General features: G+C 34.4%; 1 protein-coding gene and 1 long non-coding RNA gene across 4 annotated transcripts; both read right to left on the bottom strand.

Moving 5' to 3' along the window:
• Window positions 1-282: 282 nt before the first annotated feature.
• Window positions 283-1,230, bottom strand: LOC111242117 (probable cadmium/zinc-transporting ATPase HMA1, chloroplastic). The gene is made up of 2 exons (XM_022784434.1): window positions 778-1,230; window positions 283-567 (listed from the first exon to the last, which is right to left on the bottom strand). Exons 1-2 carry the CDS (start codon window positions 1,001-1,003, stop codon window positions 470-472), a joined length of 324 nt encoding a protein of 107 aa, XP_022640155.1. The 5' UTR covers window positions 1,004-1,230; the 3' UTR covers window positions 283-469.
• A 12,951-nt stretch (window positions 1,231-14,181) lies between these two features.
• On the bottom strand, window positions 14,182-19,059 carry LOC106767476. 3 transcript variants are annotated; one of them, XR_001376164.2, is made up of 6 exons: window positions 18,342-19,059; window positions 18,149-18,231; window positions 16,653-18,063; window positions 15,951-15,997; window positions 15,004-15,094; window positions 14,182-14,384 (listed from the first exon to the last, which is right to left on the bottom strand). It is a non-coding gene; the product is annotated as an uncharacterized LOC106767476 (long non-coding RNA). The 3 variants fall into 3 exon arrangements; XR_002668479.1 differs by lacking the exon at window positions 15,951-15,997 and having other exon boundaries at window positions 16,653-16,769; window positions 17,681-18,063; window positions 18,342-19,054; XR_002668478.1 differs by lacking the exon at window positions 15,951-15,997.
• Between the last annotated feature and the right edge of the window lie 271 nt (window positions 19,060-19,330).

The raw sequence follows: 19,330 nt of genomic DNA, 5'->3' as shown, positions 1-19,330 counted from the left end.
CAGCATACACAACTGTCTTCCAGAAATTTCTAACACGTGTTCAAGGTATCTTGGTGAAAACAGGACCTGCTTCATGCTAGCACACGTGACCGTTGATCCTTAATCAACGACTGATTATCAGCCACCCTTAGATCACAAATAAGTTGGCCTAAACACATTATAAAACACACCCATCAGATTGTATTACACACCATTAACCTTTGAATACATGAGAAAAGAAAAAATTTCTTATAACAATATTTTTTTAACAACTTTTGCCAATTAATCCGTTTTAAATTTTAAACGTCAATTTAAATAAACTAATAAAATGATAACACGTGTACCATTGTAAAAATATCATCTTCCATTAAAAAAACTCTACTGATGTATTTTCGAACTCTTTTATCTGCCAAGGGTCAATTCTCACTGTTTCTCCCTTACCCCTATAGCTTCCTTTCTTCATGGAAGGTCGTCTGAGCTATAGCCCGCTTCATTGAAGCAGCTCACCCATTCCCAAACAGCCACCAATATTCACTACTTCCGCTGCTAGAACTCTCATTCTCTTCCACTGAATTCCATTCCGCTGCTCTGTGTTGGATAAGTATGTGATTGATCAAATGAAATGGTTTAATGTTGATTCTGTTATTTTAAGCTTTGGGCTCTGCACAATTTACTTGAATAGTTGAAGCAAAAAACACTTATATTGGAAAGGAACCATTAGTGTGCAAGTACCAAAAAAAAATAATAAACATAAGCACTAAAGAAGACAATCCACAAAAGAAACAGTGAGGAACTAACCCATATCCCTTGATGTATCCTTCACATGACTCAACTTATCTTCAGGCTTCAGGTTGCAATGAAACACTTTGATGCCCACAGCACTTGCAACTCTCTTGACACTAGACTCGTGATCTCCGGTTAACATAATCACACGAAACTCTGCTTCATCTTGCAATTCTTGAATAACATTAAAAGCCCCAGGATGAGGCCTATCCTCTAGATGAATCAATGTTACCTGCATCATCTGACCAGTAAGTTAGATTCTGGTGGATACTGTTGAAAGTGAGACAGTAGCATATCAAATGTGGAAGGCTCAATGTGTTTTACTTAATGGAGGGTGGGTAAACAGACAGAGAAGTTCAAAGATTTGGGTAAGTTGTCCGCTTCTCCACCTGGACATATATATGAAAAAGCTTAAAGCATCATCCCTTCTTTCCCAGAAAAAAAGATTAGTAGATTACAGCATAGCACCTTCTGATTAACTGAAAGGGCAGCATCAACATATTCACTTCCAAAACAAGATGTATTAACCGCTTCCTTGATCTTTCTGACTCGTCTTCAGATTGACAAAAAGAATTGATGAAATCTATAGACCCAAGTGATGCTTTTAAATTACTGTATTTTGCATAAATGGATGCGGCATGTGCCTAAGCTTAGAAATGATGGACTCCCTCCCAATAATGAGGCTGCAATCCTTGATTGTGACCTTACCTCATTCAAGCAACTCAAAAGAAATAATAATTTTATTTTTTGAATGAAAATAAACAAAAGGAACTGCCCACTTTTTACAAGAGCAGATGAATAGTTTTCAGTTTATACAAAGAAGAAAGATGCTCCTTTGTACCCAGGGATGACAATGAAAAGATTTTAGATAGGATACTACTAATTGTCCCATACCTACGTGTAAAAGAAAATGTCTTGATAGTAGTCAATGTTTTGAAAAATGTTACTTGCACATAGTTCTAAGTGGAAAAGGATTTTTAGCAAACCAGAAAGTTTAGTGACCTATCATTGAATGCAGCATTGTAGAGTGAGTCGGTGATAGGAAGTGAAAAATGTATGAAAGAAGAAAAAAGAATAATTAGCATTAATAACCTAACTACTTTAACAGTTAGGTTGACTTAAAATATATGTAAAATGATTTTTTTAATATTAAAGTAATTAAAAAAAATATTAAAGTAATTAATTTATCATAATGTTGACTTTAATTTGTACAAGGAGAAGAATATCTTAAGCTCTAAAATGATATATAGATACAAATTCAAAAGACTTTTATTTGAATCATGAAAAGAATGAGAAAAATTAACTATTTTTTATTGTGTGATTGTTTGCTAATTATTTATTATACACAGAAGTATAATTTAAATAATAACTGACAGATACAGAACAAGGAACAAAACAAAGAAATGTCATACTGAGCCAAACCAGAGGCTAATCAAAACAAAGACACTTATCAAGGATAGGACATATGATTTGTATTATTTCATTCCTTTCCTTCATTGACCGAATTCATGGATACATTTTCATATCGGTCTTTGTCCTTCATGTGTCGCATGATAAAAGTAATTTTTGACTTCAGTTGTTCAAGCTTGTCACCAATTAGATGAAATAGATCCATTAGGTTTCATAATGGTTGTTAGACACAGAGTCAGATTCAAGTGTGCCAGCAGTAGAAATGTTTCCAATGAAGTTTGTCTTATTAACATTCTCATCATAATGCCAACCCTTTTCGGTCCAGACAAGTCCAAGTGAGACAAGGGTGTTGAAATTTATTATATTTGTATTTGTGCATGAATGCTTTCTTTCACCAGAGACGTTCACCCCATGGAGCACCAGTATATTACTGACAAGAACACCATACGGCAAGTACCGAACAAAAAACTGAGCAGCCTTAACCATGTGGTCCTTGAGTACTTCTACCCAGTTGGTGGGTATGTTGTTCTTGATTTCATGCAGAAGATATACATCTTCTATAGTCATTTCATCCTGCGTCAGTCTTCCTAGCAGAATCACTTGTGCCAGAATGTGTGCAAGTAACATCTCTTCAATCTTAAGATCCTTATGAAGTAACATGTTTTCCCTTTGCTTCACTGACTGGAACTCTGAGCCAACCACTAAATATATCTTTTTTTAATCTAGCGATTTATTTGAGTATTTGGCTTATGCAAAAGAATTCCTTCATCTCTCAGACCAGTTGTCTACCACCAAACATCATCGTTGATGATGATATCAACACCTTTGACTCTTGAATAGATGTTACCATTAATAATCCTTAGATGATGATAGAAGATTCTAATGAGATCAGGAAACCATTCTCCATCCATTGTAACAAAGTAGTCAAGTTTTGTTTCTCAAGCCATTTAGGAAACTTAAAATTTTCTTTTTCAAAAAGACTCAAGTTCAGATGTTTTGGTGAAATAACTTCTTTTGGATATCCCTCAGAGACTTCCATTACAGAATCTTCAACACAAATCCATTCTTCAGTATTGATTTCTCTGATGGTGGCAATGGATTTTTCTTTCCCCCTTCTTGAGAGGCGAGATGAAGAGGCCATTTTTGGACTCATTCAATGTGTCAAGAATCTAGTCAAGGGTCATTGGAAATACACAAGTAATGTGTGTGTGAGTTGGTGTCAGGAATAAGGTACACCAGTGACAACACATATTGAAAAGGTGCGAAACAAAGAATTACATAGAAAGTTGATTTCAAACTTTTCAAATGCAATAATTCAGAAACAAGAATTCAATTTGTTTAAAACCTTAGTTGACTGTCGTATGTTATAAGAATTTTAAAACAGAGTTTAAAACACACAGAGATCAGTAGTCGAATGAATTAATAATGTAGTCTATTAATAGTCGTGAAAACTAGTTTTCAAACTCATTCAATCAATCAAGCATACAGGCATTCACTCAATCAATCAAATATCAACAACCAATCAGCTTAAGCATAATGTAGCAGAATGATACAATTTACCCGTTGAAGATACTCAAGTATTTTGATTATTCATAGTGATTCATCCTTGAGCTCAAACTGCATACGCACAATCCTTTAGGAACAACAACATTTCTATAATAACAGTTCCTAACAGTGTGACCAACAAAGTTGCAATAAAAACAAGCATTCATAACAAGTTTGCTTAAATCAACAAATCTTTTAGCATTGGTTCTGTTAGATTGTGCTTTAAATCCTATTCCTTGACTGTATATTGCTCTGCCAAAGGATTTCAATTCAGCATTTAAGTTGTCTCTACCTTGAGTAAACTTAGCTAGAGTATCAGTGAAGTAATCTATCTTTTCAATGTGAGTAGGACAATGTTCACATTGTTTTTCAACAGTAACAGTTTCAACTTTAATATCCTTAGCAGATTGCAAACCATCATTCAATTCTTTTTCTAATATTTCATTTTCAGAAACAAGGTTTTCAATCCTATATTCATAATCTTTTCTTTCCGAGTTCAGTCGATTAACCTTGTACTGTAGTCGCATTGCTTCAGCATGCAGTTCTTGAAATGCATCTCGCAACAAATCATACTTGATTTCCACTGGCTCATTTGAGATGTCTGCATCACTGTAATAGTCATCCCATGTTACTCCTATCATGTAGCACATGTTTGAATCCTCCTCATGATCAGCATCCTCATCACTTGAGTTTTCAGAATTTGTATTCTCCCAAGCAATGTATGCCCCTTTTTGTTTCATGCTTTTGTTTTGAGGGAATCTTTTCTTTTCATTTTGCTTAGGCTTCAACTCTGGACATTCAGGTTTGATATGTCCTTCCTTTCCACATTCGTAACATTGGACAACATTTGTACTGAAGTTTTTCTTTTTGTCTTGACCTGCATGGTTAGTCAGTTGACTATCATTTTGTATAAGTCGACTAAATTTTCTTACCATTAAGGTCACCAGTTCTTTTTCGTCCATGTTTGTTTCTGAGTTACTCTTGCTTGTAGCCTTCAGAGCTATGGACTTCTTTTCCTCAATCTGCTCTTCATCCTTCAGTCTACCAAGTTCCAATTCATGTTCGCGTGGCTTACCAAACAAGGTAGCCATGTTCATAGTTGTAAGGTCTTTGGACTCAGAGATTGTAATGACTTTTGGTTGCCAATTTTTGTTCAGACTCTTCAAAATCTTGATATTGATTTCTTCTTTATCAAACACCTTCCCGAGAGCCATGAGATGATTAACAATATGTGTGAATCTTTTCTAGACATCATAAATAGTCTCACCAACCTTCATCCTAAAAAATTCATACTCTAGAATCAAAGAATTCTTTCTTGCTCTCTTCACTTCATTTGTGCCTTCATGTGTTACCTCTAAGACATCCCACATTTCCTTTAAAGATTTGCATTAGATATCCTGAAAAATTCATCAACAGTTAGTGCGAGGCAATAATATTTCTAGCCTTAATATCATATTGAACTTTTCTATTTTCATCAGCAAACCACTCAGTAAAAGGTTTTAAAATTGTTTTATCATCAACAGTTTTGGTAGGCACAAATGGACCATTCAAAGTTGTTTCCACGATTCCTTTATCCACAGATTCAAGAAAGATTTGCATTCTTATTTTCCAAAAAGGATAATTTTCGCCAGCAAACAGAGGTGGTCTGTTTGTTAAAGCACCTTCACCAAAAGTTTGAAAACAGGAAGTCATCCCCAGGTTTATAGTCGATTCAATGAAAAATAGAGTCGACTAGTTTTTCAAATATTTTATGAAAACCATCTTTGATACCAATTGTTGGAAAACATGTAGGCTTCTTTTTGTACCAAGAGGGGGGTGAATTGGTGGGTTTTCAAAATCAGAGTCTTTTTGAAATCTTTAAAACAAAGTTGAAAACTTTACAAGTCTTTCTTGAATCGCAAGTAATGAAAATTTTGTGCAGCGGAAAATCCTAGTTGACTACGCAGATATCACAGTCGACTAAATATAAAAGAGCAGGGATAGAGAATCAAACACTGGTTTTTATACTAGTTCAGCCAACAATGCCTACATCCAGTGTCCTTCCAACCCAGGAAGCAAATGCACTATAATGGACAAGGTTTTTACAACAAGGAATTTATAGAAGACCTCCACGTCAAAAATATAAATCTCCTCTCTAACCCTCTAACCAAAATATAGGCATACAACACAGCAAGACTTGCAGCAAGATGTCCCCTCTCCTGCAATCTGTAAAACACCACTTTGAACAATCACTAGTGCAAAAACGCTGTTTAACGTCGGTTAATTTGGGCTTTTAAAGTCACTTTCACAACTGACGTCTAAACGGGTGACGTCTATGGGACGTCGAAATTCGACAGAACCGACGTCCATATAAACATCAATTAACGATATCCACCAACATCTATATAGACGTCTGCTTATACTCACACCGAGGTCGAATTACTCTATATAGACGTCCACCTATGATTAAACAAACGTCAACTTGAATATATAAAGAGGTTTAAAATGACACTAACCGACGTCTATGTTGTTATAGACGTTGGGCATGGATTTAACCGACGTCTAACAACGACTTTGTGTTTTAGTGCAGTTTTGATCCAGACTTTCGGTAGCATTGTGCAACATTCTCCTCTCGTTAGTTTCCCCACAAAAAAAGCTTGCGTCTTTTGAATCTTCTAGTGCTTTCAACCCAAAACCGAACCTGGGTCCATGGCTACTTCCAATTATTCAACCGCAACAGAAAAAAATTACGGTGTCGAGAAGTAGACAAGGACCCAAGTTCCATTTTGGGTCGGAAGAACTAGAAAACTCAAAAGATCGCCACTTTTTTAGTGAGGAAACTAGCAAAAGGAGAATGTTGCACTATGTTACCGAAAGAGTGGATCAAAACTGCACTAAAACACAAAACTAAAAAATTTAATCAGTTGAACGATAAGATAATCGATAAAAAACTAAAGAAAGTTTAAACGGTAAGCATAAGAAAAACCACGCACTTGGGATGAAGAGAGAAAAAGGAGAGGACGAAGACAATGGCGTTATGACAAAATACAATGCAATGCCGGAAGAGATAAAAAGTAAAGGTGCGCAAGGGAGTAAAAGAAGAGGAGAACCAGAGAAAAAGGAGAAGAGATGAAGACGCGATCAGAAACTGAGTGGTTAGAAGGGTCTGCGGTTTATTTAAAATGAAATTAGGCGTCGGTTGCACCAGAAACCGACGTCTATAGACGTCAGTGTTTGATCGGGATCCGACGTCTATTCTTCTTAAAGAAGCTGAAAAGATTGACGCTTGATTTCCTATCAGGGTAATTCACGTCGGTGCCCCTCCTAGCCGACGTCTAAAACCCTTGAATTTGGTGAAAATAATCAATTACAGGAACGTAGACGTCGATTACGTTCCGAATTGACGTCTAAATTGAAGGATTTTTGTCTTCGCGCCTTCCAGATAGGCCTTAGACGTCGCCGTTTGACTACGTGACGTCTAAGCGCCTGGGAATTTGGTGAACAGCATCAATTGTAGCCCTAGTCGACGTCGCTTGTTCAGGGGATCCGACGTCTATTCTTCATCTGAAGCTGAACCGTTTGACGTTTGATTTCCTATCAGAGACTGGAACGTCGGTGCCCTTTTCTAGACGACGTCGAATTGTCTGTCTTATCACATACCTCAGGCAATTTGACGTCAGTTTGAGGCAGGTGCGACGTCTATCATGTCATAGATGTCGCCTAACATCGAAACGGACATCTAGTTTACCAATATATTTACGATAATGCCACCGTGCAATAATAGACGTCGGTTCATCACGAAACCGACGTCTGATGGGTGATGTTAAATAACGTTTTTGCACTAGTGAATCCTCAAAGGTATGCTCTAGATATTTATGCTGAAATATCAAATAGAGATGCATCAAAAAGAGTATGCAATATTCAAGATGCAATGATGCTCTTATTAGCACATTTTAATCACATGAAAATGATAACTCCCCCTGAAATGCAGGCATGTGAAATACAAATGTGGAAAATGTGATACTCCCCTATCATTATGCATGGATATCAAAATCAAATCAGATGCACAATGCAGTATAACACAGAGTGCATAAAACAATATAGTACAGATTTGTATCAAAGATAAGATATCAAACAACTTAGTCATGCAATGATACAATCATCAACAATCTCACACAGTATTATCTCAAACAAGATGTGTACAAATCAATTTATATCAGAGATAATAACAGATGTATCAGAATAAGCAATCAATAAAAGAATAACCAAATTCAATAATTGGAATTTATAACCCTGTTATAGATCAGCCGATTGCATTATTTCCTCAGTTGAATGCAGTGTTTTCCAAGGTTGTTGAATTTCACTTGCAGTTTCAAAAGCAATGTTCTTCCTGCAAAACCTTTCAAAGATCTTTTCCAGATCAAGCATTTTAGTTAAGCAAGAAATAAATCAATAGTAACAAAAGTCAAAATGTAAAGATGTAAAATAGATTAAGCATATTCGACTTCACTTAAAACACAGTCGAATCAATCAATCAGTATATCATATATTAATCAATCATATTAAAGTAATTGATATTGATTCAAAGTATTAATTTCATTTCCTTGAAAGAAGATATTACAATGAGGGACACAAAACAAGGAAAACAAAAAGACAACAAAAGATGGCATTATAAGCCATACACAAAAGATAACAAAAGACAACCTATGACTCTAGACAAAACAGGGTAAACAAAACTTTATTCTCATTCAGAAGATTCTTCAATCTTTTTATCTGCACTGTTTATACCACTGTCGGTGTCACCAATTGATGATTTTTCAAAGGCTTTTATGTGTAATGCATAGTCCATCATTTTATGAAGCTCGGAAAGAGACTTTTACATCATAATCAGCTTATTATCCAGTCTGTCAAATCTCTTATCCACGTATCCTTCAAATGTGCTCAGAGGATGAAACTTGTATCTAGAGGGTTCAATATTCAGAGGATCCATTTCATTTGTAAATGGGATATCATCAACCATGGTTCATTCACCTTTAAGTTTGATGATTCCAACCGAGTTTAAGAATAACTTCTCCATAACATTACTCTTGTTGCATAGAATAATCCTTTCACTCGTGAGATCCACTTTTTGTGTTTTAAGTACTTTGCTGAGGAATACACCATACGACAAACTTAATCCTTTGCCCTAAGGGAATTTCATCATATGATCACGAATAACAAAGGCCCAATTTATTAAGGCTGATATTAGGTGCATATCTTAAACTTTTAGCACCGATTGATCATCTTCTCTTGGAAGCAGTATCCAAGTAATTATGTAAGCACAAAGACACTCATCCATCAAGAGATTTCTGATATAGAAATTTTCATACTTGTTGGCTTAGGCAAGATTTCTTAGAAGAATATTATATAAATCTTTGCTGTCGAAATCAGTCATTCCCTAATGCTATAATGTTCCTTCTTGTTTTAGACCTGCAACATTTTCCCATATGAAACGGTTGATGATAATGTCAACACCCTTTACTCTCGATAATAATTGGTTTCCTTCTCTTTTGAGATTACAGTAGAAGACCTTGACTAAATTCGGATAGCAATCACCTTGCATTTCAACAAACTTTGTGAGGTTATCTCTGACAAGCCACTCTTGAAATTTAAATCCTTCATTTCTGTAAAATGCAATGTTTATGCACTTATAACGTATAACCTCTTTGTAACCCACCTGCAAACATACTCAGTTCTTCTGTCATCGTCGCTGAGCCATCCAAAAGGATCAGCTTCTCTTCTTGCTACCATAACTCTCTTTTTGGGTCTTGATGATGAGGCAGCCATTTTCACAGGATGACAAAGAAGTCTCTCTTGAATCAGAATAAGGGTTTTGTTTTATCCACTGTTTGTTACACATACACATGCATAGAGAGATGTGCTAAGGATATAACATTAAAACCTTTGGATTTAAAAATTCAAAACATTCACGTTTAAAAAAATTTTTAAAGACACATTCAGAACATAGTCGAATGAATTATTCGGATAGTCGACTAAGACACGAAAAACAGAGTTTCAGTTCAATCAATCAAACAACCAAACAATCAATGTATTCATGTAATCATATAATCACAACCAATCATATCAAGCATAATGCAGTACATTAATACAGTGTTACCAGTTGTAGATACTCAAGATTATGATGTATTCCATAATTGATTCATCCTTGAGATCAATTGCATCTACAATGTATCCTACAAAACAGATTAAGTTTTAGTTGCTGGTACCCATTTAACTTTGGGTCCATGATTGTCAGTCCTTGTTACTTGTTCCTTTGGTATCCAAACATATAATCCTTTAGGAACAACAACATTTTTGTAATAACAGTTTCTAATAGTATGGCCAACACAATTACAATAGAAACATGCATTTCTAGCAGGCTTACTTAAATCTGTAAATTTCTTAGCATTGATTCTGTTATATTGAGCTTTGTAACCAATTCCTTGCCTGCATATAGCTCTGTCAGATGATTTTAAAACAGCATTTAAATTGAATCTACCTTAAGTAAACTTAGCTAGAGTACTAGTCAAGTAATCAATCTTTTCAATATGAGTAGGACAATTTTCACAAACTTTTTCAACAGTAACAGTTTTAATTTCAACCTTCTTAGCAGATATCAAAGCTTTTTTTAACTCTTTTTCTAATTTTTCATTTTCAGCAACAAGGTTATTAATCATATTCTCATAGTCTCTCCTTTCAGAGTTTAGTTGATTAACCTTGTACTGTAGTCGCATTGCTTCAACATGCAGTTCTTGAAAAGTATCTTTTAGCAGATCATATCTGATTTCCACTAGTTCATTTGAGATGTTTGCATCACTGTCATAATCGTCCCATGTAACTCCAGTCATGTAGCACATGTTGGATTCCTCCTCTTGATCAACATCTTCATCACTTAAGCTTTCAGATTCTGAGTTCTCCCAAGCAATGTATGCTCCTTTTCCTTTCATGTTTCTACCTTGAGGGAATCTTTTCTTTCCTTTCTTCTTCGGCTTTAGATCAGGACAATCGGGCTTGATGTGATCTTCCTTTCCACATTCATAGAACTGGACAACATTTGTAGTGAAGTTTTTCTTTTTTTCTTGACTTGCATGGTTAGTCAGTTGACTATCATTATTTAATAGTCGACTAAATTTCCTTCCCATCAAGGTCATCAATTCTTTCTCGTCCATGTTTGTTTCTGAGTTATTCTTGCTTGAACCCTTCAGAGCAATGGACTTCTTCTCTTCAATCTCCTCTTCATCCTTTAATCTACCGAGTTCCAATTCATGTTCACGTAACTTGCCAAAATAGGTAGCCATGTTCATCTTTGTGAGATCTTTGGATTCAGAGATTGTTGTGACTTTTGGTTGCCAATTTATGTTCAGACTTTTCAGAATCTTGATATTGATCTCTTCTTTGGTTGCCATGAGATGATTTACAATGTGAGTGAATCGTTTTTGCACGTCATAGATGTTTTCACCAGCTTTCATTCTGAACAATTCATACTCATGTATCAATGAATTCTTTCTTGCTCTCTTTACTTCATTTGTGCCTTCATGAGTTACCTCTAAGACATCCCACATTTCCTTTGTAGTTTTGCATTGAGATATCATGAAAAATTCATCAATAGTTAGTGCAGAAACAATAATATTTCTAGCTTTCACATCATACTGAGCCTTTCTATTTTCATCAGCAGTCCGTTCAGTAAAAGGTTTTAAAACAGTTTTCTCATCAACAGTTTTTGTAGGCACAAAAGGTCCATTTAATGTGGCATCCAAAATTCCTTTATCTTGTGATTCAAGAAATATTTGCATTCTAATTTTTCTAAATGGATAATTTTCACCAGCAAACAGAGGTGGTATGTTTGTTTAAGCACCTTCACCAAAAGTTTGAAAACAGGAAGTCATCCCCAAGTTTGTATACTCGAATAAGAGATTATATGAGATGGATATGTTGTCGGGGTTAGATTTCACCAAGTTCCCTCTCATGTGTATAAGAATTCTTCTTTATGCATTAATGCCAACGTCCCTCACTAAATCACTTAAACCCAATCCCTCGGTAAATAAGTGTGTCCCTAATTACCAGTTCATACAATTCCTAGCATTCCTGGTAAAAAGATGTGAAGATCAAGAGGTTAAGACGACCAAGACTTATACCCTCATCCCTGAGCAATATAACCCTTAGGAGTAATTCAACCAAAACATGAATTGAAAGGAACCTCTCAACACTCATGCAATTCATAAATAATGCTATTGTATAAGCAAGAATAGAAAAAGATGAATTACTCTAACAATTAATGAAAAAGCATATGGAATAAAGAATCAATTCAAATACATCAGAGTTTGCAAGGTTACATCATTCCCCAACAACAAATAGAAATTAGATCCCCATAGATAATGAGGAACTCTATGAACAATGGAAGAAAGAATGGAAAGAAAGCCTAATTTTGGGGAAAGGGTGTATTGCTATGCTCTTCTCTGCAAGGGATACAAAACCTAGAGCCCCAGGGTCCTTTAAATAGTGCCAGAGGCGTGCCAGAAGAGGGTTTAGTCCAAAAGAATCAAAACAGAGTAGAAACAGGGCCTGGTCCACGAAAGTCGAAACACAGGCAAGCTAGGAGGACGCCCAGGCGGTCCAAAAAAGGTCATGTAAGGCTCAGGCGAGTTAGGAGGACGCCCGAGCTTCGAAGCCTCACCGCCCGCGTGGTGGATGTCGATTTTGGTCGCTTGAGCTTTGGCTCTAGTCGCTTGGGCTTCGTGTTTTTCCTCCTTCAGGTGCCTTTTTACGCCCTTTTATGCTCCATCTTTGTGGTTTTTCATCTCTTCTTCCAATATAACCTCAATCTCTGTCAAAACAAGGGAAATTAGTCACAAAATCATTAAGTTCCACCTCAACTCTCTTATTCATAAAACTAAAGCAAAAACATGAGTTCAAGCAAGTTTCTAAACAGAAAAGGGTGCTTTTAGTATCAAAATTACATCACAAATAATGGTGTTTTAAACCGTTATCACCCACATGACCTTCCAATATTTGTGTGACAACAGTTCCAAAATTATAATTTATTTTGGTCGTTGCACCGACAAGAATAAGGAATATTTCATTGATCGGTGTACTACGGATCTGCAGTCCTCGTTGTTCGCTGTCAAATTGACTAAATCACAATGTCAAGGAAGTCATTTGGTAAGTATGCAATAGTACAAATTTTCCAAAAAAAAATTCATGAATAATATAATTTCGCAATTTCCTACACTTCATATTGCTTGTTTCACAAGACTTGCGTACTATATTTGGGAATGAAATTCGGAACAAAGGCTTCACAAAGGTTATGCTTCTTGGTTATAAGGATGACATCATGTGTAAGGTTTTGGTTTCACATACCAGGAATTCAACAAAGTTTGGAAAAGGTTGGATAGAATTTTGCATCTAATATGGCTTGAAGGAAGGAAACGTTGTTGTCTTCAAGGTTGACAACCATTGGAATGATCTTATAGTCGAAGTTCACATTAATGGATGTAGCTGTAATGTTAATCACCCAATATCACTGTGAACAAGAAAAGACAACATGAATTTATGTTCAAGTCCTATAATTCTTATATTTCAATATAAGTATCTTTAAGGTTGCTTCGACTGAATGACGTAGGGTGAACTCATCAAAATTGTTTCTTATCTCCAACATGGGGTGCCCAAACATAATTACCCACACTAAAACAACTAAATCAGGAAAAAACTATTGGATTTAAGGCAAAAAATTCAAAAATTCAGACTATGGTCCCCTATGTACAAAAAACTGGCTTCTGCAGTACAACTTTCTGTACAAATCACATAACTTGCTCGCGTAATCGTTTACCAGACTGTTGTAAACGATTGTCAGTGCTTTTTCTGGTGCACTTGTTTCAGTACTTAAACCAAGTTGTTCTACTCAACGTAATTGTTTCATATATCCAATATGTCCAACATGGGGTACCCAAACATGAACAACCACACTTAAATGACACCTTAACAACAAAATTCACTACAAGAAAAATCGCAATTACATACAGCCAAAATCCGTATATAACCACTAAAATCCGTATATAAAATAGTGTTATATACGGATTATATACGGACAAATATCCGTATATAAAAAGGTCGTAGCTAAATTATATACGGATATATCCGTATATAAATTACATACGGAAAATCCGTATATAAATTACATACGGAAAATCCGTACATAAATTATCTACGCAAAAATCCGTATATAACTTACATACAGAAAAATCCGTATATAATATCCGTATATAATTATATATGGAAAATCCGTATGTAACTTTATGGCTTTATAAAAAAAAAAATTAAAAGATCCCATATCTACATCCAATAACTAGAACTTTTATATATTTGATAAAAGTCAAATACAACAGTCAAACTATCAAAAAATAGTATAAAATTGTCAAAAAATAAGAACTAATTATCTTTTACAGTTGATATATTACATGACTTAATCATAAACTACTTAGAAAATACAAAAGAATAAACATCAATTGTTTCCTTTACAATTTTTGTATTTATAAAAACATGACAATAACGTTCACCATGTAGAGTTTAATCAAAATTGATCTTGAATAGACATTATCAATAGGCTATTTGGGATACTAAATTTGTAAAACAGATATTCGAGCATCTTCTACCTGCACCAATAAATAAAGATTAGCATGAAACATGATGTAATACACCTTGATGATAGAGAGAAACTGAGTTCATCATATGCATAAAGTTTACTTTCATTTCCTAACGTAACAAGTAAATTAGACTTCTAGATCAACATCTTATTTCAACCAAACTTTATATAATTCATTTTTCATTATTAAAGTATTCCCTCAACAAGGTTCTTATTCATTCTCACGAGCCATTCAAGAAGCAGGTTCAAATTCATGGTCAAAACAGAAAATTTGTTTCCATTTCTATTCTTACTACACGTGAATTCTGCCTAAGATAAACATAAAGTCAACATTTTAGAAACTAAAAAAGGAAAAATGGCTACACAGTACCGTGAACATGATTAGCTATCATTTGGACAGACTATAGAAAATACTACATCAATACTAGTTATAGTATGGTACAAAGAATGAAGGGAATTTACACCATCAATCTTTAGATTCAAAACTCTGCAAAACAGCATCTTAAAACTAACGTGCAAATTTTAAGAAAAAGAAAGGGTAAAACTAAACCAATTGGTCCAAATGAATGAGAGAACAATTATATCTAACCAAAGGATACAAGGATTTTAAAAGAAGGATGGATAATAACCTATTGGCAGTAGCAATGTCACTCCTTTCATGAAATGATACACATGGATTAGGCTATCATGAGGATACAAATTTTTCTCTTCTTCTGGAATCTGCAAGTAAAGTCCAATATTGATTATTAATGTTTTCAATATTTTCATTGGAAAGAAAACCTACACAAGTTGAGAGGAAGGGTAACAACTGATTGTAAAATCAGAAGTAAATGTAAATTTAGTATTAATTTATGTGTATTTAATAATGAAAATATAAACATTATTGAGTGACATCTTTAGGAAACATTATCGAGACCCCTTATTTGTCAATCCCCTTTTAAGCCTACCTAGAAGAATCCCCTTACCTTCTTCAAGCTTTAATAATTTTGAAAGTTGATGTTGAGAAAAGGAAGCTATGAACATATCTATGATGGTGGTTACTTCTCTAATCTATACAATTCTATTATAATTGTCCCACGAATTTTTTTAAACAATCTTCTATTAATTAATCGCTATTCACATACCACATAAAATTATTTTAGACACTCACTTTTATTGGTTCTTATAAATGAACTTTTAATAATATCATATATAAGGAAAACATGTATACAAATTGAAAGAGCTAACAATATTAATTTTTAATTCAATAAAATTAATTATTTTACATATTTTTAATTATTTTATGTACAAAAGACAAACACCGTAGTATAACTGCAGAGCAATACATATTATATAGCTGGCCTTTATTCCCACCACCACACTTCAATAGAAAAGAAAAGACCTCCATTTTGTTGATAGTTGTTGTCACAATTCTATGCCCATATATCATATTATTGCATATTAGATTCTCCTTATTCATTAAACTTTGATTTAAAAAAATGTTAGATACTAGCTAAAAGTAAAGCAATCTCAAACATATATGTTAACATCTAAAGATAATAAAAAGTAAAACCAGAGTAAGAAAAAAACACATTACCATTAGACCATATAGAAGGTTTATAACCACCACATGGCCAATAAGAACTGTCCATAGAAAAGATGGTCAATCAAAATCATGATATGAACTTCTATGCTATTATATGTCACTGAAAATACTAATTCTTTCTTTGTTGAGATACAATCCAAGACGAGAAAATCATACGTCTAATCATTATATAATAATATATATGTTATGGTATGTTATATGTGATCTTTCACGTATAGCTAGGAAGCTTTTATAAATCACTTTTTTAAGCAAAAAGATTTTATAAATACTAATTCATTCAAAGTTGAAAACATTGTATTACAAATACCAATACACTGTCATGTGTTCAATTTTTACAAATACTATTTTTTTACAATGCTAATGTCCATGATTATGTAACTAATTCAACATGTCCCCATGAGAATAAGCTAATCATATTTATACTTATAATTCAATTAGTAATGAATTTAATAGTTCTGCACTAATAGCAGAAGATTCTTTGGTACATGTACATGTACATTGTCGACTATAATTAAAGATCTTTATGAGAAAGTTGGTGAAGATAAAAGCTTACTCAAACAGATATTGCAGTATATTCAGTGTACTATTGCAGTATATTCACGAGGCAATAAGCTTGGGAAATCAACAAGCGTACTCCCATCCCCGGGCTGAAGAAAAAAGGGAACAACGAAATAAATCACATAATAGTAATACCTTAATTAGATGGCCTTGGACACGTATTTTTCCCAATTCATTATATCCTCCCTGTATATAGCCTGCAATCATTTGTCACATTGAAGAAAATTGAACTTATGCATATCTAAGCATACCCTGCAGCTTGGTCCCATATGAAATCACATTAGCAAACCAATTGTCATGTCCATTTGCAGGAATTGAGATCATCAAATCATTAAAATCTCCAAAATTAGGATTCAAAATCTCAAATACAAATTAACTTGTAAATCACCATGGTAAATTTCTTGTCTTATCATTAAAATACAACAGGGTACAAAAAGAGTATGAATACTAGTAATGAAAGGTTACTTTGCAAAATTAGCTTCTAGGATAAACAAATATTTTTAGAATAAAATTACCTTTTATGTCCAATTTCAATGTAAAAAATATTTTTAGAGTTAAAGTTCTAGGAATGTAACGAGCAGAGAACGAATCTTAATCGTGTGGTGCCTATAGTAGTAACGGAGCCACACTTCTTATCTTGCCTCGTAGGCGTAATTTAGTTTCTTATTCCTCTCTCACCTATAAGCAATCCCAAGTACAAGCTTTAGTTGTTGCAAATAAATTGAGAAAGTGAGTATATTACGATTACAATATACTTTAATTTAAATCAACAATGGGTTGTTTTTCTCTCTCTTGCTCTAAACTCTACTTAAATTACTTGAAGAGTTAAATCCTAAATAACCAAATAGCAATAACTAATGATACAAGAAAGGGTGCGCTTGTAGAAAACTCAAGTGTATCAAGTTGGTTACGTAACCTCAATTTTCTTTATTAGTTTGAATCAGTTATCAAGACTCATAGCATTGCAACAATATAGTTAAAAGTGAATAACATTTGAATAGTTTTCTGTCAGACAGAGGCAGATGTTAGGTGTTTTCTTTTGAGCCGTATAAGTTTTGATATCAAACAAAAAGAACCATGAGAAACATTAGAAGATAAAATTTGAAGATATTTTAAAATTCTCAATCTGGTAATTTAGGAAACCAAGAATAATTTAATTAAACCTGCAGAACAATAGGACTTGTTTTTTANAGCCAATGAACATGATCTGTTCCTGCATAATTCCATCAAGTTAAATAAAGTAGTAGACTGAACAAATAACGTTTAGCACCAAATACAGGCCACTTTGTTAAATAAACATGAGTAAATTAGTTCATAGTTTTAAAAAATTAGTTGTCACAATATGATCAAGTTTTGAAGAACAAAAAACTGGGCATGTGCAAGTGCGAGAAATGGTAAGAGCCTTACCATCCAAAATGCCTTGCAAAAGTACAAAATAACCAAAATAATTCATTGGAAGAAGCCAGAATATAATTATCTAATGATTTTGAGTTTACGATACTACCAATACACCAAGTTGACCAAATAAACCCTGTTTTGGCTACTCCTGCAGAAGATGAAAGGTCAAAGAGAATGATGAACAAAACAACTTAACAAAAACCTTATGAGAAACAAATATCACCGAAACATACCTTACTACCACTTCAAATGTTTCCAAAATGCAACACCCTCACCTCAATCGATATCTAGTAACAATGGAACAACGTCTTCCGAACTACACCATATATTGTTACGTGCAAATAGAAAGAAAGAAGAAACAGATTAGGGTTTTCGACTTTTGCAATTTTAGGGATTGATGAATCAACGAAGAAAGGGATTACTTACTAGATGACGAAACTTTGATAGTGTGACCGTGAGCTCGAAAAGAACGAAACGTGATGGTTATAAAAGAATATTTTCCTCTAGGACAAGTTTTCCATGATCTAAGGCATTTGCTATTTGGTGATAGAGGTGGGAGCGAGGGTTAAGGTCTTGACTGAGGAGTGTAGCCATGGAAATGTGAGGAACTTCTAGAAGCTTCAAGAGCCTCTGCGCTAAGAGGTTCCTCCTAGCTCCAGGCTCCCCTATCACCACCCACTACACTCCGCGCTTCGGCTTGCAACCCTGTGCGTCAAGCATGTCACGTGTCGCGCACTCCTCTTCCTTGTCATCCTCGTAGTAACACTGTGCAACGACCGTCAATCCAAACCCTCGGTTAGCCGAGGCACGAGGGCCCTTAGAGGCACGCGACGACCCTGAGTGCAAACCCTTTCACATTCCCTTTCTCGAAACCTTATTAACAAAAAACAAGCCTACAAACTCTTTTAATAAACATGAGACAATGGTTTGTGATCGAGAGGGAAGGAGATGAGAGGGAAAACTGAAAGGGAAAGCTGAGAGGGAAAGAGACGAGAGGGAAAGCTGAGAAGGAAAGACTTCTGCGAGGGAAAATTGAGAGGGAATGCTCGAGAATTTTCCAATTAATTCTGTACCAATTAGGTTTTCACTTAGGTTAAACCTTTTAATCTTTTTTAACATCGTATATTATAAGGGAAAATCCACTTACATACAGCTATTAGATAAAGAATTATTCTTGGAAAAGTTTTCTCTAGAAGGCAGCATCATTATATACGGACTTTACATACGAATTTTCCATATGTAATTTTTTTTTCTATTATATACGGATTTTTCCGTATGTAACTTATTCGTATATAATATCCGTATATAACAGTTTTGTTATATACGGATTTAGATCCGTATGTAATAATCCGTATGTAAATGACCTTTTTCTTGTAGTGATTAGACCAAAACAATTGCATATTTGCAAAAAATTC

This window comes from Vigna radiata, chromosome 7, assembly GCF_000741045.1.
Source record: "Vigna radiata var. radiata cultivar VC1973A chromosome 7, Vradiata_ver6, whole genome shotgun sequence".
Lineage (NCBI taxonomy): Eukaryota > Viridiplantae > Streptophyta > Magnoliopsida > Fabales > Fabaceae > Vigna > Vigna radiata.
The sequence above is the reverse complement of the archived record's forward strand: the minus strand, read 5'-3'. Positions and strand labels throughout refer to the sequence as shown.